We start from the raw sequence: 26,356 nt of genomic DNA, 5'->3' as shown, positions 1-26,356 counted from the left end.
GATTAACATCACAAGCTGTAGATGTGTTCTATCCCGGCATTCAACGAACTCAGTCATGCACGAAGGCAGTGTTTCTACTATCAGATTGTCAGGCGTACCTATTTAGAATAGACGCGCAATATATTTTTTTGTGGCAGGTAAATTCCCATATTCTTGACATTGTCATTTATATAAAGAGGTGTCGCTATTTCAAACCTTTGTAGGAGGTTCTGATTGGGAGTTGTTTTGTGAAATGTTAAAGCTGTTGTTTAATCGTGAACAAGCTGTAAGCTGCTTTTAGATCTATTGTTTCAGTTTGGGAATGTTCCTAGTTTTACATTCAAATTTTGTGTTAATCTTATGAGCACAAAATAAGCCTTGATACCACAGTATAATGTATTTTAATCCTGTATATATATACATTTGAAAACATATATATCAGTGTAGTTCCTGGTTTCACACAGGTTTAGAGTATTTATTAGTATGTGATAGAAAAATGAATTAATATTATATGCATTTGATTAAAATAATCTTAAATGTAATTATAAAGTTTTAGAATATTAATTCTGGATTATCTCCCCTTAGATTAATGAAAGGACTATCATATGTAAGAAAAAAATCTAGAGAATGGTTTCCTGTCTGTCTTGGTTGCTTTAGCTGTATGTTGTTGAATACTAATTTTCATATACAGTCAAACTTTGTAATGTAGTTATGATTTAACTTGACCCTAATTTTTAGTGTATAGACCTCAAATTAAACATGACCATATAAATGTATATATACATAAAAAGAAAACACAACTATAAAACAGTTTTTTCCTCCCTAGCGCTTTCTCGGCTCATGCCGGTCTTCAGGGGTTATATATATATATATCCTAGGAATTCGGAGTAGGAGTGATAAAGGTTCTTCTGTACAAGATTTGCCTAGTTAGGGAAAGAGAGTGTGTCAACACATCTTCTGTTGTTAGTTCTACACATGTAGAAGGTTAATACCACCAACTTTTGTTCATAACATAGTGTATTTTGTTATTTGTGGCCATCCCCTCCCAGAGAACAAAGCAACAGTGGCAAAACTTGGCACCGACAAGCACTGTCCTGTCCTGTTACACACTGCAGAAGCCAACATTGCGAACATGCATGTCTGATCTTTTAGGCATGGTGTACATCATATGGGATACAAGGTCTGTAAACACCATCGTTCGTGCCAACATCAGCTTCCCCATTCTGTCTGAAGCCAGTGATGCGGCACTAATGAGCAGTCCATGGCATTCCATCTCACCAAGGGCCGTACTAATTGGAAAATGGTCACTAGGCAAAAGCCATAATTACATACACTACCAGCTCCTTGTCTCTCAATGTCAAAGATATTGGAGTAAAAAAAGTAGATGACCCCTAAAAGTTTATTTTTCTGTTGGTAAATTAGTTAGCTAGACCAGAGATTATTATTGCTGTTAAGTATTTGTACTTCTGTATCGTGAGGTTGAAAGGCATTCCATTATCTTGGCAGTTTAACGAAATTGCACTTTCATTTTCTGTTAAGATATACACCATCTGGTAAAAAAGTTTCTTTGTTAACTAGCTTCAGATAATAATCGACTGCATTCTGCATTGCTTTGCAAAATATATATGCATAAAAGGATTATATCATTATAATGGGCTATTTGTATTTAACATTATTTCGGTTGTTGACTACAGAAAAAGATCAGTGTTCTCTTAAACTTGTTATAGACATGGATTTGTTTGATTATTATGGCCAGTACATGTACATGTATTTTTAATAAATTCTCAAATATGAATTAAAGCTATAATTGCATGTTGTAAATATATGACGTATTGAATACGTTACAGTAGCATTACATGGGATCCAGTGGCAGCTTTTGAATTCTACCTCTGCCAAAGTTTCACTTAACAATCATATGCATATGAAATAAGATCACCCAAAATTGATTGTAGGTAGCTGTATAGCATGTGGCTGAATTGCCTTACGCTCAAGTAGCTAAAACTGGGTACAGAGGTGTAATTTTGCGTTAAGTGGATATGATGTATAAGGGATAGTGACAAAGCTTTTAGTCATTGACCCAGTAAGTAGATGATGGCTCATAGTTGTGTGTAGTTTATAAAGCCTTTAGATGGGGACAGGAACTTTGGGAATGTACAAGTACACATGTAATCCTGTGATAACATTTTGTAAGAAGTAGCGTCTATAGTGTAGAAATTGCATCAAGACTGATACAAAAATATATATACACACACAATAATGAAAAAGCATGCAGCAGTAATTTATGTCATTTTTGCCCTACGTGAACTCTGGATGACTTAATATATGTGCTAGCCCTGTTCATCAATCACTCTGAGACAAGCACTAAAACAAAACCATGAAGTTTCCTACCTGTAGGGTCTTTCACACACATATGCTGTCAGTAAAGATGTTTTTGTTTTATTTGAGTGAAATTGATCACAGCTACATTAATCCTAAAAAGAGCTCAGGGTTTAGTCTGAACTTGAAAGACCAGTCAGATGGTCATTCAGTATGTTTCATGGACATCCATTCCTTTTTTACATGTGAGGTGGTATTATAGTATTAGTGTATTGGTGTTCTGGTCAATGTCAGTTATAGGACCATAAACGCCAGCACAGCCAAAGGCCATGTGGTATCTGACCCTATGTCCCTTCTCAGGGCTATAATTACACCAGAGGTCAATCTGACCTTAGATTATGCTACCTGACAAATCTGTAATGATTCTCGCATGGTCAAATAGTTTTTGGGATCAGATCATCATAGATGTAATTTATGAGTCTTTCGGGCATTAATTAATGTTTCAAACAGATATTACAATATTTGATTTAAATACTTTCCAGTATCGGTTGCATTGTTATGTTTCATAATTAATTAAAGATGTATAAATATTTTCAAAATCCAAATAAAGTAGCTAGGAAATAATTATTTAAGTTGCTGGAAAAAAATGTTATCCTATCATTTGAATAATCAAAGAATTAATACTCATTTAAGAAAATTTAGTATTAAATAGTCACATGTGTAAAGTGTATTTTGTTAATTATGTTTGTAGAAAGATACCGGTATATGCATTATGTACATAATATACCCGGTAGGTTTCTTTTTATCTGGTTGTGAAGTTAATTTGATGTGTACATTTGGGTATTAAAACATTTTGTATGTACCTTAATTAACCTTTTGTTTAAATATAGATTGTCAATGAAGTTCCTTTATTTAAAATTGTTTTGATTCATTACAGTACAATTCATATTCAATATAAGTACTGGGTAGATGAGAATGTTGTAATATGACACTGATCGTTGAGATAAGTCCTAATGGATCTGAATTCATTTTGAATCGGTTTAAACCTGTAGTCAGTATGCTGGACAGTTTGTCTGTGTATATAATACATTGTATGTGTAATGCAGTTAATTGAATTCAAATGTAATTATATGGAACAATTATTTATGCTGCAAAATTAAGATGTATTCAATGACAATTAAATTTGATTAACGCATGATTTTCCATTACTCATTATGAACATAGTACATACACAGCCAGTAGATCTTTTTTATTTACATTATTTTATAAATGTACATTTATATAGGTATTCGTATTGTGCTGTGCACCAAATGAACTGTTTTTTCTTTAATAAAACAAGACAAGAAACCAGAGTTGATGATCTTGATCTTGAATAGCAGTTGATCTATATATTGAAACCTGTCCATTTTTCACAGTCACGAAGTCACAAACTGTTGATGTATAATGTGATCTCATGTTTATTTATATCTACAGTCAGAGTTGTATAATTTAGACAAATGACATACTGTTATAGGCTATATAGCTACCTATAGCTAGTATTTTGTATACATGTATGTAGTATATATTATGTGAGTTCATCAGGCAATTTAATTTTTAGAGCGTAGTCCAGATTTTTAATTGGAATTCAAACCCAAATCTTGAAACAAAAAATAACAATAATGCTTAAATAACATATTGTTAGAATTCAAATGCTTAAGAAATTAATGATTAAGATTTTAATGTTTTAGAATTATCAACTAAGTGCATCCCCTATTGAAATTACTAAGTTAATCTAATTAGCTAATGTTGATAACAATATTAAAAAATGTGCAGATGATGATTGTTAGGGTGGTCTAGTATACCGGTATGTCATGTCATTGTAAAAGAACTGACATTGACATGTCATCTCTTTTCCAGTTGTGGAAAACCTGTTTCGAGTGAAGTTAAGACTTCAAAACTTAGTTCGTATTACTATAAAGTACAGACAGCAAATAAAAAATGAGTGATTGAGAGAGGAAGTTTTGAATGTCAGCTTTGGGTGTACATTGTATGAACAAATGGTGGTGAGTTATATATAACACTGTTGGACTGAAGTTCAAATTTTATGCCCAAATTGCTATTTGTGTATTTTCAGAAATCAACAGAGTTCGATTACAGTTATTTCACCACAAAGGAAGCAATCGTGATCCCCTTCCACTACCTGAGGTTCAGGGACCCACAGTTACACTATCAGAAAAATTATATGTCCCTGTTAAAGAACATCCAGATGTAAGTATTACCATGGAGAAGGGAGGTTATCCATCAAAGTTCTTACAGATGAACTCCAGTTTGAAATCATTGTGGCTTCAGCTAGGAATGTTGCTTCAGGGCCCAGTTTCATCAATATTCTATAACATAGTGAAAATCAGTATTTTCAAGTTCTGTTTTAAGGAAAGTTGAAAAATGTTGACGAATTTGGGACAAGAAGATTGTAGTTCTTGCATATCATTTATCTTCAAATAAATCCCTTTCCTTTTGTAAAGTAAGCAAAAAAGTTCAGGAAGAGGTTTATTTTTGGATCATGTGGATATGCAGTTAAATCCGTCTTATCAAATTGAAATTGACCTTTTTGGTTGACCAACCCGTAAAAAAGTAATTTGAACATGTACAGGTAGTCATCACACAGAAGTGGTTGTTGAGGCAGGTTACATATAGCATTGAAAAAATCTCCTAATATTGAAAGAGTTTCAAAAAAAAATTACCGTAACAGAAAACAAACTCGAAAAAGAATGAAAGAAAACAAATATTATAGCTTGGCAAAGTCACTGACACATGTGGCACTGGTATGATACTTGTCTGAGGTTCCTGGAGCATCCCTCCAAAGTAAGGTTCCAAATTTTTAGACTTTGAAGCTGCACTCTTTGACCAGATTATTTTATGTACAGCCGGTGGAGTTAGGACGCCCTGTGACCCCATTCTAAATCGTGTTACTGTAAGATCAATCACAGACCGACTTACTGTACAGACTTGGAATTGAAGTTGTCTCTATTTTGGCACAAATTCTTCCATCTAAAACACCAATAGAGATATGATGAATGTTTTGTAGCTTGGTGCAGCAATCAGAATATATATATGTATCTCGGGTAATTTGAAAGGCTTAAGGAAGAATTGGGATGTTTTTAAGACTGGAACATCGCTCATATAAGGAAGAATTGGGATGTTTTTAAGACTGGAACCTGGCTCATATAAGGAAGAATTGGGATGTTTTTAAGACTGGAACCTGGCTCATATAAGGAAGAATTGGGATGTTTTTAAGACTGGAACCTGGCTCATATAAGGAAGAATTGGGATGTTTTTAAGACTGGAACCTGGCTCATATTTGTTTAACCTCATTGTACTTAATACTACCAATCTCGGTTCAGACTGAAAAACATTCTGTGCGTGATGTAAAAATTTTGAGAGGCGATTGATATCACATGTATGTATGATCCTCATCAGCTGTTTGAGATAAAACCTTGCAGTTAATGCATGTTCTTTGAATAAATATCCTCTATATATAAAATGTGCGTCAGATATTTGTGAAGGTTTTAGTCTCGTGCAAGTACAAGTTTCATGTATGGATAATTCATATAACAAATTAACAACTTGTATAGGATGTCAGGAGAAGTGATAAATCTATCATGCCAACGCTTATTAAAAACAAAGTAATTATGGTGGTTACCTTAAAAAATCGGAATTAAACTGATATAGCACTAATTAATCAAGTTATCATTTGTGTGTGTTGTGTAGTTGGCCAGCATTGTTAAGACAACTATAGGTTTATGATTGAGTGATTTACTGTAAGATGATGTACTGATGACTTTCATTTCTTTTTCAGTTCAACTTTGTGGGGAGAATATTGGGACCAAGGGGGATGACAGCTAAAGAATTAGAACAGTTCACAGGGTGTAAAATAATGGTGCGAGGAAAAGGATCAATGAGAGACAAAAAGAAGGTAAATAATACTAAATATCATCACACACACAGGTTGGGGTTAACCCTATTTGTATTGAACAGATTGTCCAACCTGAACAATATTATGAAATTGATAATTTTTTGTTCAGTTTGGATCATCTGAACTTTTCATTGATTATGAACAGGCATTTGAATATTCAGTCCAACCCTATCAACTCAAGGTTAGCAGGAACATCAGAATATTAAGAATTGGTTGAGTATATATAAATCTGACTCTGGTTTCAGAAGATATATCAAAAACAATGCAATGAGAATGTTTGTGATGTTATTATTGTAATGATATGGATAGTTTCTGAGCCTTTGATGATGACGTTGGCATCCATGGATAAGTCTAAATCGGTTCAGTAATGGTGTCTCATTGCTACAAATAGACAGGTGTATGCAAGTCCTAATTGGCTGCAATAGCAACAGTTATAAATTGTGATGAGACTGGGTCTGACCTATGAGCAGTGATTTCCAGCTTACAAGATCTCTCTTTCTTCCCTGCCATCTGGTCCCCATCCACTTCCCTTACATTATATAGAAAGTAAGGATAATGGTTCAGGAGTACAGCTACCATAATAAAACAAACACAATTACCCCAAAAATTGGAAGCACATTGGGTAAGGAGTTGGTCATGCACTGTGCCATTGATTGTAGTAATGGTTCCTGTCCGGGTCAGGGACACATGCAGGTAACCAGTAACAACCATTGTCTGTAAGAAATGGGACCATGTAAATAACTGTCGTGTTAGCAAACGTTATTGTCATAGAGATACATCGATTAACAAATGGTTTGGAGAAGTTTATCTCTGTTGATAAAAAAGGATGCAAGTAACTATGCTACATAATGATTATAAAAGATACATCTTAAAAGAATATCTATTGGGTAAAATGGCTTCATCTATATAGGACTGGTGATAATTGACTACACAACAATGAAAATAAGTTTAAAACCACATAAATATTATGTGTATGTTCAGTAGTTGTTGGGTATTGACTGGCATGTAGTGTTTGACACTTAGTAACAAAGGATAATGCTCAGCTACATAGGAGATCAGGTGGATGACGCACAGGGAGGGGGCGTATACATATACATATAGGAGCCAAGACAGACCCTTCACTGTCTCAAATCTCTATCATACACCATCAGTACAACAACAAAACATTGTCTCCTCCAGAAAACTGCAAATAGCCTCTAAATAAGCTGTAGAAAAGGCGAAGAGAAAGTTTTGTCAGAAATAATCCAGTATGTTGTACATGTATTTATATAGTTTTCATGGGTTGTATGGGGGGAGGGGGATACACATATGAAGTGTTACCCATGTCCATCCCATCCCATGCATTCCGTCCCATTTCTATTTCATATAGAGGCAAGGTCAATTATGTCTTGATAGACATTACTAGTTTCTTTTTCATTTCTGAAAATGTCTTTTAGAATTCTTGGTCATCTGGCTTGAAATTACTTAATGAAGTTAATCATAATGCTGTGGATAAATATTAAATGGGAATTTGACAAAGAGAAGAATATTGCCAAATGTTTGTAGTATATACTAATCGATAGGGTCTGAGATAATGCTGCATGAATCAGTCAGACATGAAGGCCATTCACTAAGGACTAAGTCACCCTGGACACTTTGTATGGGAGGATGGGGAGGGGATATTTATAAAATTATAGGATGGGGGGATATTTAAAAAATTATGTAAAACCATTTCTGGCCTGAAGATGAAGATGCTGACTGACTGGTATATACATGCCAGCTGCTGGTCGGTGAAAGGTTGGTTACTAGATGTTACTAGGGATGTATGATAACCTATCTATAACAGATTAGCCATGGAGAGAGACATAAAACATGTATATAAAGCTACACATTATCATAGTTTTCTAAACCTGTTGAATTGTTCCATGTGTCCTGAAAGTCCTCAAGTTCTCCAAACACTCCACTCTATAGATATATGGCAGATGTTTAATATTAGATTCAAGTAAATTTCACATGATTAGGAATTTAAAAGCTGTTTCTAGCAGAGAAACTAAGGCTGCTTTACTAGAAATTTAATAAGCCAAATGGGAACGAGACATTTGAGGTAAATGTATAGCAGCTTGTTATTGTGGAAGGAAGGCTAATGGTGTGGGTTGGTTGTAATTATAGACTGTGATATATATACATGTACAGTGTATACTACATAGTACTGACATCACTGGGCATGATTAGTAAAGACATGAGGGGTCAAATAATCACACATACTGGCCATTGTTGTGTGTAATATAACAACACTCTAGCACTGTAGGGCTCGGCCTTGGTGTATACCCTGCACCAGCCGCACCAGTACACATGTGTGTAATCTGTATGCAGCGATGAACATCTTCAGATTGACTTATCTAGTTTAAAGCCTGATCAGATCTATTTTACATACAATTATTTCTATCTTTGGACTAGGATCTCTGAAGCTACTTATCTTAACAGCAGACTTGCTGTCCAGATTTTGTATGAAATATAGGGAAACCTGTACATTTGTTGAACTAGTGGAAAGGATTTAGGGATAGGTTCTAGGGGAACATCTTTTGGAGACCAGCCAACTCTGGAAATGACCCTTAGAGAGTCTACTTTGATAAAAACCAGATTCTTTAAAATATTAGATCTTCTTAATATATATCAAAACCAGTCTCAAGTCTCCTTGTGGGCCTGTAAGAATATCAGACATATAGAGCCAAGTTTTCTTACATAGTAAAGATTTTAGAATTTGCATTGCAAATGTTTTGGATCAAAATTGGCCCTTGTCAAATCTGAAATGAATGACGTTCCATATATAAAATCTTAGCCCTAAAGTATAGGCTTGATATTATGGATATAAAGATGATGGATAAGAACAAATTTTGCTTCCTGTAGTAGGTTGTGTGAGTTGTTGTTACTTTTAATACATAAAATTACAGCATGATATAGATACAGATTTGTAAATGTATTTATCAGACTCTAATGCACCATTGGTTAATACACTTAGATCAGTTATCAATGAAGTCTAATTCTAGGTTATTCACCAGACTTTGTGGAGCATAACGTTACCAAATCTTAGTGAAATATTGCCTCGATCAAATAATACATACACTATCTATGGCAAGCGATAAACTATAAAAAATGTGGGATCTTAGTTTACCTTCAAGCTAATTAAAAACGCTAAAATGTGATTGATTGAAAAATGATTACCTGAAAAAATGCAGGTGATTAAATTCATATGGCAATGAGTTTTCAATGTTTATTACTTTAGGTTTTTGGTAGTAATGTATATGTATGACCTATTAAATTATTTTTGTTAAAGACATTTAATGTAATTTATGTTTAACAAGGTAACATCTATAATAATTTGTGTGGTTAAATATTATTGGTCAACATTAAGGATACTTAAATAGTGTCTACAACTAGACTTAAATGTCACTCTGGTCATTTGTCATTGAGGTTTCTGATATGGTAATGTCTGATGAAGGATTTCTAATCAAGTCAGTAATTAAAGAGGATGACAGAAGTGTTTAATGACCTGTCGGCGTTGTGTTAGCCTGGGATGATCAGACTTCTGACTGTAGACAGGTGCTTGAACCTTAACTTAAACAAAATCATACTCATAACATACACATGCATAATTAACTGGATTTACCAAAATAATTCAACACTTAGTAAATGGTCAACACCTGATATCAAAGTTAAAATATTACCTCGTAAATATTGTGCACATCACCAGGGACATTTCGTATCTTTGTCTGGTGCACATGCACTTTACCGAGGAGAATGATATCAAGTTGTTATTTACCTTTTGTTCCATTATTCTGTCTTTGAATATTACACTTTCTTCCATTGTGGGTAGGTATCCATCATGACATCATTATTTTGTGAGCAAAAACTTGCATCTTTTTCTCTAAAAAGTATTTTGCTACACTAGTAAACACATGACATTACAATGAATACCTACCAGCAAGGGCAGATAATTCTAGTATGTAATATGCAAATACAGAATAACTTGGATTGTGATGATATATTTTAATGTCATAGATAAATCACTTTGAAATCAAAGTCTGTTCTCTGTAAAGTCTGTAATCTGAATCGTATTCATATGAATAAGTATAAGTGTATTTCTTTATAAAGTTTATATATAATTTCTTTACAACTTTTAGCATGTATCATTGCAGGAGGAACAAAACCGAGGCAAAGCCAACTGGGAACACTTAAATGAAGAATTACATGTACTTATCACAGTAGAAGATGCCAGACAAAGGGCAGAGGTTAAGATGGCCAAAGCTATTGAAGAGGTGAAGAAACTGCTAGTACCCGCGGTAAGTTGTCATACAGTTGTAGTATGGACATCCCTGGACAGGGATGGCTAAGGTTTGGGTAGAAAAGATCTTATGTAGGATAAAACATCTTCATTAGATAGGTAAAAACCTTATTTGAATTTTGAAAAAAATGATTTCATTTTGGAAAGGGGGAAGGAGTGGGGTGTTTATGAATGTATTTATGGCAGAAGGGAGTTGATATGTTCTTGTGAAAATAGAAAATTCTTTGTTATGGTAGAATTATCTTACTGAGGTAGAAAAGGTATATATTGAAATAATATAAAAATAAAATATGCCCCGTAATGGAGGTTAATGTGATTCAGCTGATGATAAGTACACTAGTTTGTTACTTATGGGTTAATTGATGTGTCAGCTAAGTATAACTGTAAGGAGGTGAATGTTCGTGGTTTATGGAGAGAAAAGGCTGTTAAACACTTGTGTTATCTGCCTATTTAAATCAAAAGTTTTTAAATGGGAAAAAAGCGTTGGGATGAAATGTTAAATGTCAGAAATAAAATCTGTCTATATGTTGGCAATGATGGAAGATCCACGTTTTCTGTAGGTAAGGTAAATGTATTGCCTTTTAAGGTTTGAGATTACCCCCAGGCATGTGAACGGCCTGCTGACGAGCTCGGGTATCAACATTAGCATTTTAAAGCTGTAAACGTGCGATGATTATTTTACCTACCTAAAATTTTACCTTGAATTCAATTAAAGTACAATTTAACTGAATTTTAAGTGTAAAAATTATTGTCAGAAATTGAAACCAGGAGCTTTTATCAGAAAACTGTTATTTCTAGAAGTACAGATATGCATTTGGAAGTAAAGACTTTAGTAAATGCCTGGGAATTGTTTATGCATGTGACTGATCAAATGAAGCTTTTACAGTGTAGACCATCAAAGATGAATTTGGGTAGTAGGGATATGCCCTGATGCATTTCTACATTAGGGTCTGAAAGTGGACACCCCTTGTAAAGATTAGATTTCAGTTGTGTGAGTTTATATAGTCAGACTTCAATATATCATACTTGGAGAAATGTACAGGGAAGTTTGGCTATAATAGGTAACATAATCTTTTATAATTGGGGTGTAGAAATGGGGAGAAGGACAAGTCTCTTATCAGATTTTACTTTAAAATATCTGGTAGTGTAATTATCATTTGAGTTATTACCATAAAATTTGATCTAAAAAATTTAACCTTGAACAGAGTCAGTTATATATATTCATGTAGATTTTAACGGGTTTTAGATTGTTTGTGAATAACAATAATCAGTATGATATAGATAAAAATTTCTTTTAAATTCCAACCCTTAACGTATCCCTTAAAAATAAGAAAATTTAAAAACGAATATCACAGCCATGTTTTAACTTGCTAGAGACATCGCACAAGAGTTCGCATTATGTTGAGGGGATCTGCTCGGCTTATGTGTGTGTCCCTGTACAAAAACACTTGTTCTGTAAGAACGTATTTATTCTGTCATTACTGAGCCCTCAAAGAGAATTTCCCTTGTTGTGAAAAGTTGTCTGGTATTTCCACGAGCTTAGCTAATTTGTTGGGTTTAGGAATTCTCTATACTAGGAGTTTGTATAGGAGCTCCTGTGAAATCATAATACATAGATTGTAAATAGTGTAGTGTCATTGTACAAATACTCACCGAGTACATCTGAAAATAGAAAAACTGCCTGCAGGCAGTGAATTTTACCCTTACAAAACTTGGAATTATTTCAAAGTTCTCATAACCATCCCTCATTATTTTGACAGAATGCCAATAACAGAATTTTCATATATTAAAAAAACTCATATATTGATATTACTGCATGACTTTGAGAAATTTTTCTGGCAATACAATATAAAAATGTATATCCAAATTGATGCACAGTGGTGCCAAATTCATGATAGTTTTCGTCCATCTTGAGAACTATTTATTATGCAGGAAGATTAAACCATAATTTTATGGTACAGCAATGATTCAAAATTCATGAAAAGTGTGAAGAGTTTGACAATAATACAAAGAGTAATAATAATTCACTAGATCTGAGAGTGTGAAGTTTTGACTCGGGCTTCATCATTCATACTGTCACTTTGGCGTAATTTCTGCAGAATTACTAGGATGATATATCATAAACATGCATGTTGTCAGGTATGGTTATCCTAAACCGGCACCTTAATTGTCTAATGGGTGGTTACTGCTCTTCCTAGATTTTACTACTTCGTCAGTTGACGTTTAATTATGGTTTAGGTTAGGGGAAATTATATTATAGGTTATCACAGCTTTCTAGATGATTATGCATTATTTTAGCTTGATATCTTCTGACTTAATTTCTTCTACTGGTAGATGTAAATGTCCCATTTCTGTTAAAAATATATATACTAATTACAAAGGCTGACAGTAGTGAGTAGGAATGTTTGCCTGGAAATATTTTGGATCTTCAGAAGCATTTCATACAGTTCAAAAATGTAATCGTCATTTTGTGTTAGTTTCTGCTCACAGGAGCTTGTAGCTATCGATGTCCCATTGCTGTAAGGAATACAGGGAAAAACCACACCTCAAACTTAATAGATCTCTGGACAGGAATGTTGAAATGCGCAGCTGCAAGTCGTGTGTGTGCTCAACAACAAATTGCTTGTCACAAATATTTATAATGCTACAGAACTGTATAATTTTGTAGGGTATGATACATAAGAGGGTATGGCGGTTTAGTTCCCACTCCTAGATCAGTGCAGCAGGCTTCAGAGATAAGTCCTGGCAAAAACTGAAATATGATCCTTTCAGCTCCTGTGTAGGTTCATCTGTATGAAAACTAGCAGTGGCACAGCTTTCACGCTGAGTTAATTTATTTGCCCCTCTGCCAGTTTCTGTTTGGGTTGCTGGCGAGGGCCAGAGTACAGAGAGAAGCTATTGTTTCCTCTAGTGTCCAATGTACTATTGTTACACTACCCCAGCACGTCTTTGCCCTCGCTATATTATCCATGACCAAGGTAACATTGTTGTCGGTATTAACCTGATTGGTTCTGACAATATTTTAAATATCTGTGTAGCTGTTTGGCCAGTGCCCCACAATTTACCCAGTATCATGGCGATGTGAGAAGATAGTAGAAACGCTAGGGGCCCTCTGATGTGAACTGTTTTAAACACAAGAGCTGTTTTTATATCCTTATCTTGTCAGTCTCAATTGGGAAAATCATTAAAAAGCGTCGTAATAGACTTAAAGCACCAGATGGATTAGGAATGATTTTGTGTATGGAGAGGTATAAAATAGTCTAGCAGACAGTTCTATTTTAGATGTTGTTGGCACATTACATGGAATTGAAGCTAGGGGTATAAGATGTATGTCATTGAAAGTAATAACATGTTTGAAGGAGAATGGTATACATATCTAGCAATCTGCACGGATATATCTTGTTAAAACATCTGAAAACAATATGTAGATTCTAAATTGAATTTGTCGGATAGGAGACAATTTTCTAATTTAATTACAGTTTCAATTTTTATCACTGAAAAATATGAACATGTGTTTGATGTTGATAGCTTTGTTTCGATGAAAAAACAATTCAAGATCAGAGTTGCATTGAAAGAAATTCCCACAGTATCAAAAAGCACTAAATGTCATTTTAAATGAAATCGGCAAGTTTCAAGAACCATTGAAATTTAATTTGAATGTTATTACTATCACAAATTATTTCCATTTGTTTTGTAAATACAGGCTCATTTAGATAAGAACTGTTACGTATAGGAAATTCTATTGACAGCTGAAGTTTTCATACATGTCTGATAACATATTGTATACAATTATTTTTCATAGATGGAATTTTCTGTTTTTTATTTGTTTGGGTGCCTGAAATAGCTGATCATGGTGACTTTATAAGAGACTTGCTCAACAAAGAGAATTTTTACTCAATTCCATGCATGGCAAGGTCCCTGCTGCCCCATTTCACCCCTCTTCAAAATAGACTACATGTACTTGATAGAAACTAGATAGAATTCAAAATTGTTCCAAAGAAAAGAACATTTGTTTAACATTAAATATTTTGTAGAAATGTGCAAGACACTTTATTTTCAGATGATTACAAAGTCAGATAATTTATTTTATAGAAGATATTTTGGTAGTTCGTATCCTTTTTCACGTCTTTATTTATGCTATGGCATGGCCTTCAGTGCATAGGAAGTCAGTCATGTTGGGACACCTTGATATCTATTGGTAGGAGTAGTTAGCTGTATGACCATTGGGCCACCTTTACATTAATACAGGTACTTGTACTATAGATACACACGGGTATTATCAGCCTTACAACTCTACACATTAACATTATTTAAAATAAATACTCTAAGTATAGAGAAAAACAAGGGTGCCATGTTTGTGTAGGATAAACGTAGGGATTGGACTTGTCTTTGTTCAGTGTACCTGTAGTCTCCGAGCTGTTTATTCATCCTCTATTGTACTGCTCCCTATACCAATTACGATATCGGCCTAGCCACGTAGCCAAAGGCTCGCATGAATAAACCCATACAACTATCCTTACAAACACCAAAAATATTCACCTCCGAGCCACTGTCGAACTGTTGGGGAAAATTGTTGCAATGCTTTGTTGCTCAATTTTCATAATTCGAGGCCTGTGGCAGAAAGTGTTCATCGTAGCATAGATAGTAATGACCTACCTATGTCTAGTAATCGCATGACTGACTTGTCTATTGCCTCTACCCTATAACACGTCCGCCTTACAACAAACAGCTTAGAAATTTACCGAGACATTGCGAAGGAATTAAATTTGGTAATGGAGATGATATGGTGATGTAATTTATACTGGGGCGCTATTGGATACAAATATAAACGGCTTTGAAGTCGATGATAATTGGCACTTGTATGTATGTACTGGTATTGTTTTTCAATAGATTATATATAATTCTATTTCCAGTGTTACCAACCGTGTTGTACTGTGTCGAATAGAACTCTCATAAGCGTTGAAATGTTCATAACAAACGGTCTCCAAAACATGGGTCAGTTTCAATTAAAGGAAATTTTTTTCTGTCTGTCTGTTCCAATAAGATTTAAAACTGGGTGTTGTTTTTTTTATCACGTTTTCTATTGGTCATAATTATGTAATTTCACATTGCTGGCATTGTAAGTGATCCTCAATGGGCACATACATATACTGATCCAAGTCCTAGCTTCCTTTTACATATCTTTTACCCAAACTTAGTCTAGACCTAAAATGTCCTTATATGGATGTGAACAGCTAAGATGATATTAGCAGGAGGTGACTTTAGTACAGCAGTCTGTACATCCTTTGATTAATTACAAATAATCTCCGAGAAAAACTTGTAAGCAATCTTCCATTAGCTGTAGACGACCTGTTAGCATGGAATTCCTATGTTGATTGATTGAATTTCGGCTCTGTAGGTAAAGTTTGTACTGAATTTCTGGTTTTGTACTGATTGCTTCTACAGAGGAAATTGAAATCCTTAGCAATGCTAATTATGTAGGTACTGTTTGAAATTTGGTTTTCGTTACAAACCCTAATGCCAAACTCCTAGAATAGTTATCGGTATTGATGTCTAAGCAGTCTTGTACATAAGAGTACTTCTCTACTAAGTCCTTAGTAGTCAATCACATAGACTCCATTCGTTATACTTAATTGGAATCAAACATCTGTTAAGCACATTTTGTAGTTCTTGGAATTGATCTTGCTTTTGTCAGCATCAAGATAATTCAATACAATTCTAATGATAGAAGCCTATCGGTATACATATAATGGCAAAGAAAATTCATGACCTCCTGTCATCATTTTCATATGCAGGTACTTGTATTTAAAAAAATCTACAAATATGCTATCAAATGGAGAATAGGTGATTGAGGTACTAAGAGCTGCAACCAGGGAAAGTTACATTGACAAGGGAGATAACCTTTGTGTGCTTTAACCCATGTTTTGACTACCATTATGTTTACAGGCCGAGGGAGAAGATGATTTGAAGAAAATGCAATTGATGGAACTTGCAATTTTGAATGGAACTTACAGAGACTCAAAACTAGTTGCTCCCCCCGGGTTCTCACCCACAGGGCTTGCTCGTAAGTTTCTTTTCACCCCCTGATCGCCATGACGACTAACCAATGACGAACAGGGTGGTTTTTGTTGACCATTAACAATTTGATGTTTGACTGGTGTTGTTGATTTGTTGCAGCCGGACGGCGAGGATGACTTAAAGAAACGCCAACTTATGGAGTTAGCTATCATAAATGGCACATACCGTGACACTTCTAAACCCTCGCCTTCATCGACCTCCCAAACATCAACGACTCGTAAGTCTGGTGGCTCCTTCTATGGGCCACCATATACCAGCAGCCAACCCTATCTATGCCAGTGTGCGGTGTTTAGCTTTCCTCTATTTTTTTACCTGTATTGCTACATCTTTTATTTATCTTTGCATCCTTTTGGCAAGAGGAATTTTAATATACACACACCCGTTTTCTGTGTCATTTACTCTTTGGTTGATCGGTAGATGCATGAAACCCACCCTTGCTTACCTCGGGTAGAATGGACAGGAAAGCCCAGTTTGGGGACCATTTTAGTGCTGCTTCCAGTATAGATGTAGGGGTGTGTTGTCTCACTGCTTATCATCATTATCATCATTATCATCATCATCATCATCATCATCTTCATCCTCCTCATCATCTTTCCTTACCTCTCCCAGTATAATATCACCTCACCCATCCATTTACATTAGGTACATGGATTTCATCACTTCCTTAAAACCGGATAATCTTTGAATTCTTAATGATTTTTTTTTGTGTAAATATTTTTGAATATTTATAAATATATTTATGCTAACATGGAGTGTAGAATTTTATCAATTACACAATTTAGAATAGACAGCTTTGTTAACATATTTTTTGAAAAAAATTGCACAAAAGTTTTTTTAACACTGCACAGAAAAGAAAAATAAATATCACCTACCTGCACATATTACAGCAAGAAAACGATTGTTGTAAATTGCTTTAAAAGGAAACAAAGAAAAGTTTGTATGTGCAGAAGTACATATTTATTGGTGTTTAAATTGTCCATCACTTCTTTAATTACAAGAACATTTAAGCTTATAATGTGCAGGCACAGTAACTTGTGAATCCTACCACTTCTTTTCTTGCCCACCTCTAAATATATCTATAAAGAAAAGATCCTTCTATATTTTTTCCTGCCTTTTCTGTGTAATATTTAGAGAATATCAGTTTAGCCCAATACTGATAAGATCAACTTTATGCAATTTTCTGAAGATATATTGTTGGGAGTTCAGTTGTTTAGATACCCCCAAAGTATCATTCTCTGATAAAACGACCATTCCATAAGATATCATTCCATCTGCATGTCTGTTGAAGGGAAATACCGGCCAAGGCCCCTAGAATGCATGGGTGAAATGGCTGATGTTATTATTTTATTTTTTTCACAGTACTGGAACGGTTTTTGTGCATGACTTTCAGATGAACTACACATCTAGTGACCTATCGTTTGAAAAGGATCGTGTTGCTTTATCTATTATGTATTTACTACACATCGGTTTTAATGTATTTTGCTAATCAAACCACAAACGCTACCTACATAAGCTTCACCTTTTGTATTTGTTTTACTAATCGTACATGCTTTATTATTTAAAACAGAAAGTAGTCCTGCTTGGCCAGTAAAGCCACACACACACACAGAAATCTTGTTTTAAGTCTTAATGAGTTTACTCACCATGATTGTGTTGTATTACGGAAACTTACAGGAATCTCAAACATGTTTTGTACGTCGAATTGATGTTCCCAATAAATGTGGAATTAATAAAAACTATTTTTATGTAATTTCATTTGCTTTTATCGGGGGATTAAACCACCCAGACAAAGAGAGGTGTAACATGTTTGGTAGCTTTTGTGGTTTTCATTTTCTTATTCTTCAGGTCTTTGTAAACTTAACATCTGATAGAGAGAATGCATCTCTTTATGTTTAACTTTTGGAGAAGATTTCTGACTTGATTTAATGTTCCTTTATATAAAAAAAAAACCCATAACATAATTCTTATCTTGTAAGTGAGTGCTTGCAACAAGTTTCTTTCATCTCACAGAAGTTTGATATAGAGAAGATAAATGGGATTTTGATGGAATTTGTATATTTTAAGATGAAATTGGGGTGATAAGCATTTTTTTCAGTATATTTGATAGATTGTCTATACTCTTGGCTTATGAATAACTTTGCATAAATACAATTCTGCTTTGATAGATTAATATGTTGTACAACGAGCTATTAGGAAAAATGTCATTAGATGTTAAAATGGGGAAAAAACATTTGAAGTGAGGTTGTTGCAAGTCTTGCTGAAATTATCTGGTTTGTTGATGAGTTTCCATGGAAAATTCTTCATACCTAAAATTCAATCTCGACAAAAACTCTATATATACATAAGTAATCATTTGATTTTGGAAAAATATTCAATTTAAAATAAAGAGTTTTAAATATTAACATGAAAGTTGTTGGTATTGTTAGTAATCTACTAACCTTGGTTTTACATTGGTGTTAATACAGATTGAAAAGCTTGTAGTATTTGTGCCACATATACTTGTGTGACTTAAGGTGAAGCAGCGAACGTCTCCTGGTAAAACATGTATGGGCACACATTTTCATTGCTCCTACATATGTAGTGGTAGGTTTGTGCGGAAGAATTTACTGTTTGACCAATTTTTGCCTTTTCACTTTAAGCTGGTATGAAACGACCCTGGGATCTTGCAAATATTCAAGGCGTAGGAGTAGGAAACCTTTCCCCTGCATCTTCAGTGGGACAAGGAGGTTGGTTTATCAAAGCTATCCTATCACAAGACCTCATCCTTTCTTTACCTTTTGTAACAGGCATTCCTATTTGTCAAGATTCGTGCGTGTTCTCACTTTAAGCCAATTGAAACCTACTTAATATAAATATATAAATGACCTTTCCTATTGGTCAAGATTCAAATGTACCTTCATGATATATAACAGCGCATCTAATTGGATATCAACACTCATAGTTTGAGTAAATTTGAACAAATTTCAAGCATTTCTGTTTTATATAATAGCTTGATTTTAAGACATATATGAACATTTAATGTCCTAGCGATTGAAAATGTGTACCCATCCATTGTTTTCAGAAGAAAGCTAGGTGTATGAAGCTGTTGTAAGAATTTTATTTTCTTTTGTTCTTTAATTCATTGCTAATATGGATATATAATAAATAATAAGTACAGTTAATGTATACTAAAAAGATAATATTATGGATTTGATAAAAAGTCACCACCTTCATTCATTTTGATGTATTTCACTTTACAGAAGCACCAAGACTCATCACAACAGCACAGCAGTTATCACACATTCCCAACCTACGCACACAAACACCACAAGGTGCCCCCATCATCCTGACGCCCAGGATCCCAACGAGTCAAGCCGGTATAATGAACGGCCCTCCACCCCTGGTGTCACCAACAGAGGCCACCACCGGTCTGGTATATAACCCATACGAGTACAGTCCCTACTCCGCAGCCGCCTTCCATCAAGCAGCAGCCCTCATTGAATATCCATCCTCATTTGAGCAAGCCAACATCGGTATGTTTCCTGTAGTGCGTTAAGATGTTGTCGTCGAATGGCTTATCGACTAGGGGTATCATTTTATCAATTGCACACAATCATTGTTTTGTCTATATATATATATTATATGATATATATGTTGATAGTTTTACCATTATTTTTTCATCTACATGGAATGCTGTTTTTAAATTGAATGAACATAGGTGAGAAATACACCTGTTTATTGAGAAAATAATGTGTGGGCTATTCCAGGTATAACCTTTATATTTAAAGTGGTTTTGAAATAAAGTAAAAGTCGGGGATAGTGCATAAAGTTAGTGACATTAAAAATTAATTGGCAGTTCGGTCCGCAATAGTGCCTTTCTGTTATAAAACCCCATAATTACCTACATATACCAATTACCCATATAGTATATTTGTTTTTTCTGGAATAGCCCTTCAAGCGTAGTTAGGTTTAGTGGCCATTTTATTATTTTATTCATATACATTTGATTTTTTTAAACATGAACTCTTGAATCTATTTACACTTAAACTTCTTAATCCCTAATGTTTGTAAATGATGTAGATTCCCTCTATTTTACTTTTGGAATTGTATTCCCATATTTTACACAAAGTTATGTTTTTGTTCACACAATGTAATTCCTTGACATTCCAAATTCATAATTACTCATGCTAGATTGTAAAAATAGCCTGTGTCTTATATAATAGTGTTATTTCACATTTTAAGTTTTTACGACAAATCAATTACTTTTAAAGTCCCATAACTGTATAGTATAATTGTTGTAGAATTGCCATGAGAAACGGGTTACCCTTGTATGTAATTTAGAATTTGTTTTCCACTTTACATGCTAAACATTGTGTAGGACAGTCATGGTATGTATGATATGTACCCAAAACAACAGTCCCACCAAAGGAGAATGCAGAAAATAGTTGAAAATATTTTTGGAGTTATCGCTTTCTTCTACTTTAATGCTTCTTATTGTTACTTTATCTCCCATATCCTAAGTCAACTTCGCCAAAAAATCATATAGTGTCTACAAGGCTATGCATGCTAATTTAAAGTTAAATGTTAAAAGACAATAATCAATTCATATTTATCACAACGATAATTTCACTAGTCCTATTATAGTAACTTAAACAAGTGTTAAAATTTACTAACGGAATACATTGTGCATTCCATTTATGAATTAAAATTAAAGATTAAGGAGAGAAAACTTAAACTGTGATTTGCTAACAGTATCTTTTAACAGGAGAAAGTCCCGACATTTCTGTGATTCTGTTACAAAAGCATTCCATATTTAAGATATATTCCTTTACCGAGGAATGCTAAAATATTTGTAAATAAGATACTGTCAGTAACAAATCGATGTACTAGACTTCTAATATTCTGCTTATATATAATCATAGTATATATATATATTTATATTGGTCCCATCTTGTTGCTGGAGAAAAGTTGACTTTAAGGATAATTTATATGTTTAAATGTTGCTTCACAATTGTTCCACTGTGATGATACACATACCGGTTCACCACCCTACCAACACACTATCTCTTTTTCTCCTCGCAGGCAAAGCATAGCCAATCAAAAACAGGAGAGGCCCAATCTATACATGCATCCTTTTGCTAGTAAAGTGGAGGTAGTCTTGACTGTAGATATTTCACCTGTGTGCCTCTACTTCACCATTTTAATATTTTTTTGTTGAAATAAACAAAAATAATTTTCATTTGTTTCTTAAAAAATAATCTAAGTTTGGTGATGGATTGACACAAAAAATACATAAAAACAAACCCAATACCAAGTACTACATATATATTTGGTTTAATCTAGCTGTGTTTGCTTTTGTCAAATATTTCCCATGAATTTTAGCACACTTAAGAATTGTTCTTAATCCAATAATATGTATTAATTTCAGCTTGCGTTTTTCCTTGGTCGAATTTTATCGACCATTTTTTGTCGTGGCATCTCCTGGTTGTAACAGCACTAGATAGTATGATAGAGTTATAGCTAAGCAAAAGTTTGATTTCTTGTTAATTTAAAAGTTTGCAATCTTAATAATAATTTATATTTTTCCAATTTTATTTGTAAAGGAATATTTTACATAATAAAAGAAATGTTAATCCAATTTTTTTTAACTAATTAATTAACCTCACGATCTAACAAGTTTAAATTAACACTATTTTTTATAAGTTTTCAAAAATGAAATATTGACAGCACAAAAAGTGCTAAAATTTGCTTTAATATGAACCAGTTGTCTTTCACGCTGAAAGTTAATATACATAGTGTAAATAAGCCATAAAGCGATGTTGTGGACATTGTTGTATTAGATATACCAGGAGGTGTATGGGTGCCATTTTGGACTTCAATGATAGTGTTTGCTTTCTATCCTCTCTTATACCTCTCTTTAATTTTTAACACAATTAGGGACTGGATGTTAACTATTACATGTGCCGATGCATTACAGAAATATATCCCTATATGGTAACGGTTTAAACAGAAAATAAAAATCTCACTTCCTTGTAACAGTTTCCTTTTAATCCCTGCTAATTCAGCTCCGGCCATTTCTGTAAGCTTGACATGAGGGATGACAGCTAAATGAAAACTTAAGAACACAACCAACTTTCTCTGAAAATACTTGAAGGTTTTGCCATATTGTGTTGCAAAAATGTTTTGTGATGTTTTTGACCAACAAAAATTGAAAGATAAGTAGGTTTGGTTAATCCTTTGCTTAAGTTTCGACTTTGGAGGTAAATGTGGGCTCAATATACATACCTTTAATTGATTACCTGCCTGAATAAGTGCTTTCACTATTTAGTCATTATTCACAATTAATAACATGGCTTCAGGCAATTTCCATGCTTTATTTTAGGCTGAATATATATAACGAGTAGTAAATCATCCTTCTACTGTTTCATTAAGCTGTCACTAAATCCACTCCACTTGGAAGAGTTATTATTAAAACAGAACAACAACATCCTGATCCCTACTGTATGTTTATTACTAAGCATAAATAGAAAAATACTAAGAATAAGAATATTTATTTATTTTGTAGATCGATTGATATTAAAATCAGTATTATAGTGAACTTAAGTCTTTAATGGTAACTGAAAAACATTATAACTTAGCCTACAATGCAAAGTGCCAAAGATCTGTATAAGTAGAATTAACTTTTAGATGATTTAACCTATTTAAATTGTTTGGCCTTGACCTACACTGTTACCAATTATAAATGCCAGGATTGGTCAGAGGTCAGGTCATAGGTCAAGTCACAGAGAGGATTTTTGAATGAAAGCAAACATTATCAGGCAAGTTGAAAACACTTTGAGAGGGAAGCTCTCATTGATATATATATAATTATTGTTTTTCATAAATATATTTTTTTTTTTTGCATTTGCTGAGGCCAATATCTAAATGTCTTGGGATATTGTAGGTGCAGTGCCTAAAATCAGAAGAACTCTCGAGGGAATGAGAGCTCACCCTTACGCAAGGGTATCTCTTCCTTAAATTTGGAAGGTTAGTCCCAATCTTATATTCTATTGTTTGCCCAAGTAGAATTTTATTTCTGATCAAAGGCGATGGTTGATCTTGACGCGAACAAAAGAAAAAATGATTTATATTCATTGAAAATTTCTTTAAAAAGTCTAGTAAAATTCATCCATTTTCAAGATAGAATGATTCTCGCATAATAAGGCCAGGCCAGATGGATTTTATCAAATGCAAGTTTTGCTTTTAAAAATTAATTTAAGTCATCTATAGCTTTTGTTTCTGTCTGCCTTTTAACCATCGCCATTGACAAAATGCTCTATACATGTTTTACATACAATATGTGCTCTTTTATACCCATGATCAAAGTTATTTATATTTTACATGAGGACAAAATCAAATTTTACCTATCCAATATTTGGAGGGTTGTGCATAATACTTTTATTATTTAAGTTTTATATTTCGATGTGCCTTAAAGGCTGGTATCGTAGAGATGACGTCAATTGACCGTAGCGTTTAGTCACATCACAACTACATGTAATGTAATTTAGTGCGGGCATCGAGTCCCAATATACCATAGCCATTTGTCGGTGAGGGTCATCGCATTTTGTTTCAGAAATATTTTCCATATCCAATTCATCATGTCTGCATATTTTAGAGAATTTTCGTTTCGTCACATGTTAGAGATAATTTGTACCACTTTTCGTTAGCATGTTTTTAAAATGAATTAGTTAGTTTCATTGAGTTTTATACATATATATACAATAATTTGACTGCGAAAACTAGAAGCAATACTCAGGATTTTATGTTTAATTTACATGGTATTTTTTTTTTGTTAGTGAGTATTTTATTGCCAATAACTACAGCAAATTTCTTTAAAATCATTCAAAGGATTTATTTTGCCAAAATCTGTTTGGGCCTTTTCACCTCCATTCATCATGAAATATAAAATTATATATAATGTGTTTTTCATTATAAAAAGCATTCTAAATCAGTTTTTGAGTTTATTTCGCCAACCAATGTTTTGAGCGATATAAATAATATGTTCTTTTCTGTACAAATATAAAATAATTTGCACTGAAAGATGTGTAAATAATCTAATCTTGACATGATCTATACATGTTTGACAAGAAAGAAAAACATAGAATTCACTTTGCATCATTGCTTTAATTTTCTTTCAAGAATCTTAACAGCTTTCAAACAAATGAAAACATGCCTACAACTTAAAATAAGTTCTTTGAAAAAACTTCAGTAAATAAGAATACATATTCTTTAGTTGATACTTTAGAAAATGTTTGTATGAAAGTTTCATATGGTTAGATTTGTTAAAACTATTGTAATCGTTGTATATAATAATTAGGATGCTGAAATATGCCAACTATTGGTGTTTATTACTTACGCATTAAGTATATTTTTCCTCGGGATATTTGTGCAAAGTCCATGCAAGTACAATCACAAGTTTCTTTAGGCGGATAAAGCCAGTGTATAGTTATATGTCCCTTGTTACTTCAGATGTCTATACGATATCGACATTTTCTTCCAACTTTTACAATGAAAACCGTGTGAAGAGAAAACACGTGCAATTGTTGTTATATTTTAAGTATGTTTAGGAATAAAAGCACATCAGTTGAGCGAAAAACAGTGTTGATTTTCATTTAATGATTGATGATTCCAGGATTTTAACTGTAAATCTGCTTCTTTTTCGACACGTAGATTTTATAAAATGAAAAATTTCAAATTAGTTTAGAATTTTAAGCAAAAGAGGATTTTTACCTGGTATTAATGGAATCATGAAATTAAAACTAAAAAGTTGTTATTTTTGTGCGACAAAAATTATCAAGCAATTCACAATTTCTACTTGGAGAACAAACAAGTACATTTACAGTTATCCGTAATGTATATATGTATTTACATACAGCAATGAGTTACTGGAAAGATTACATGTTATCAATTTAATCATAAGTTAAATGATCATGAGAAGAGAAGTAGATGTTCGACCCTCCTACAAGTAGAGAGGGAAAACCTTGGGCCAACTGTCGTAGCTCTAACCAAGTTTGATGCTATAAATGGAGGGGCCACTATTTTGCCTTATTCTAGTCGCTATATTTATGTTATATTTAACTTTCTCAACTCTTTGTTTTTATCATTGGCAATTTCCATGACATTAATAAATTGACATCTCTTTAAAGTCAAATCTTGCAGAGTTGAGACTGTTATGTATGAATTTCTTGTTCATCTGGACTGTATCAAAATTATTTTTTTATTGAAAAATAAGAAATTTGGAATTTTTATTTAATTACCAGAAGTCCAGATTAACAAGGTTCATGTGAAGTTTGTCTTAACATTTGTTTTGTGTTGATAGAAGATAAAGCTATGAACGTAGTATTGCACAGTGTTACAGATAGATATGCTGATCTCTCGGACTTATTGTGTATTATATCTTATGTAGGCTTATACCTGATTGTACTCTAAACTAATATGACAATACATATACTAACATTTTGAGGATTAAAGGTGTGCTATCTTTAATGTAATATTGGTATACAGTTATTAATTAATCACTGTTCATTAATTAATCAGGTCGCCTCGTTGATCGGTCATTGGCTGCTTGACCTTTGACATTGCTTATTTCTGTACACCATTCCTTCCCCCTCTCTCTTACAAAACAATTTGTGGGTTCGGCATGAGTTCATATATAATCTTTTTTAAAAGCATGAGGTTTTTACTCTCTCACT

The 26,356-nt window shown here is 33.5% G+C and overlaps 1 protein-coding gene across 7 annotated transcripts in view; it reads left to right on the top strand.

Moving 5' to 3' along the window:
• LOC138327578 (KH domain-containing RNA-binding protein qki.L-like) overlaps nucleotides 1-26,356 on the top strand; it is a 42,605-nt gene that overhangs the window by 9,853 nt on the left and 6,396 nt on the right. The window contains exons 2-9 of one of the 7 annotated variants that reach the window (XR_011209069.1): nucleotides 4,409-4,542; nucleotides 6,131-6,247; nucleotides 10,423-10,566; nucleotides 16,515-16,632; nucleotides 19,286-19,372; nucleotides 19,886-20,158; nucleotides 21,708-21,777; nucleotides 23,569-23,651. Coding sequence is in view for 5 of the 7 variants with exons in the window: in XM_069273784.1 (XP_069129885.1) it covers nucleotides 4,409-4,542; nucleotides 6,131-6,247; nucleotides 10,423-10,566; nucleotides 16,746-16,863; nucleotides 19,286-19,372; nucleotides 19,886-20,158; nucleotides 23,569-23,642 (947 nt within the window). In the remaining 2 variants the exon portion in view is untranslated. Of the gene's footprint in view, nucleotides 1-4,408; nucleotides 4,543-6,130; nucleotides 6,248-10,422; nucleotides 10,567-16,514; nucleotides 16,633-16,745; nucleotides 16,864-19,285; nucleotides 19,373-19,885; nucleotides 25,261-26,356 lie in introns of those variants that run through there. The other 6 variants (XR_011209068.1, XM_069273784.1, XM_069273776.1 and 3 more) reach the window with 6 other exon arrangements.

Source organism: Argopecten irradians, chromosome 1 (assembly GCF_041381155.1).
Source record: "Argopecten irradians isolate NY chromosome 1, Ai_NY, whole genome shotgun sequence".
Classification (NCBI taxonomy): domain Eukaryota; kingdom Metazoa; phylum Mollusca; class Bivalvia; order Pectinida; family Pectinidae; genus Argopecten; species Argopecten irradians.
The sequence above is the reverse complement of the archived record's forward strand: the minus strand, read 5'-3'. Positions and strand labels throughout refer to the sequence as shown.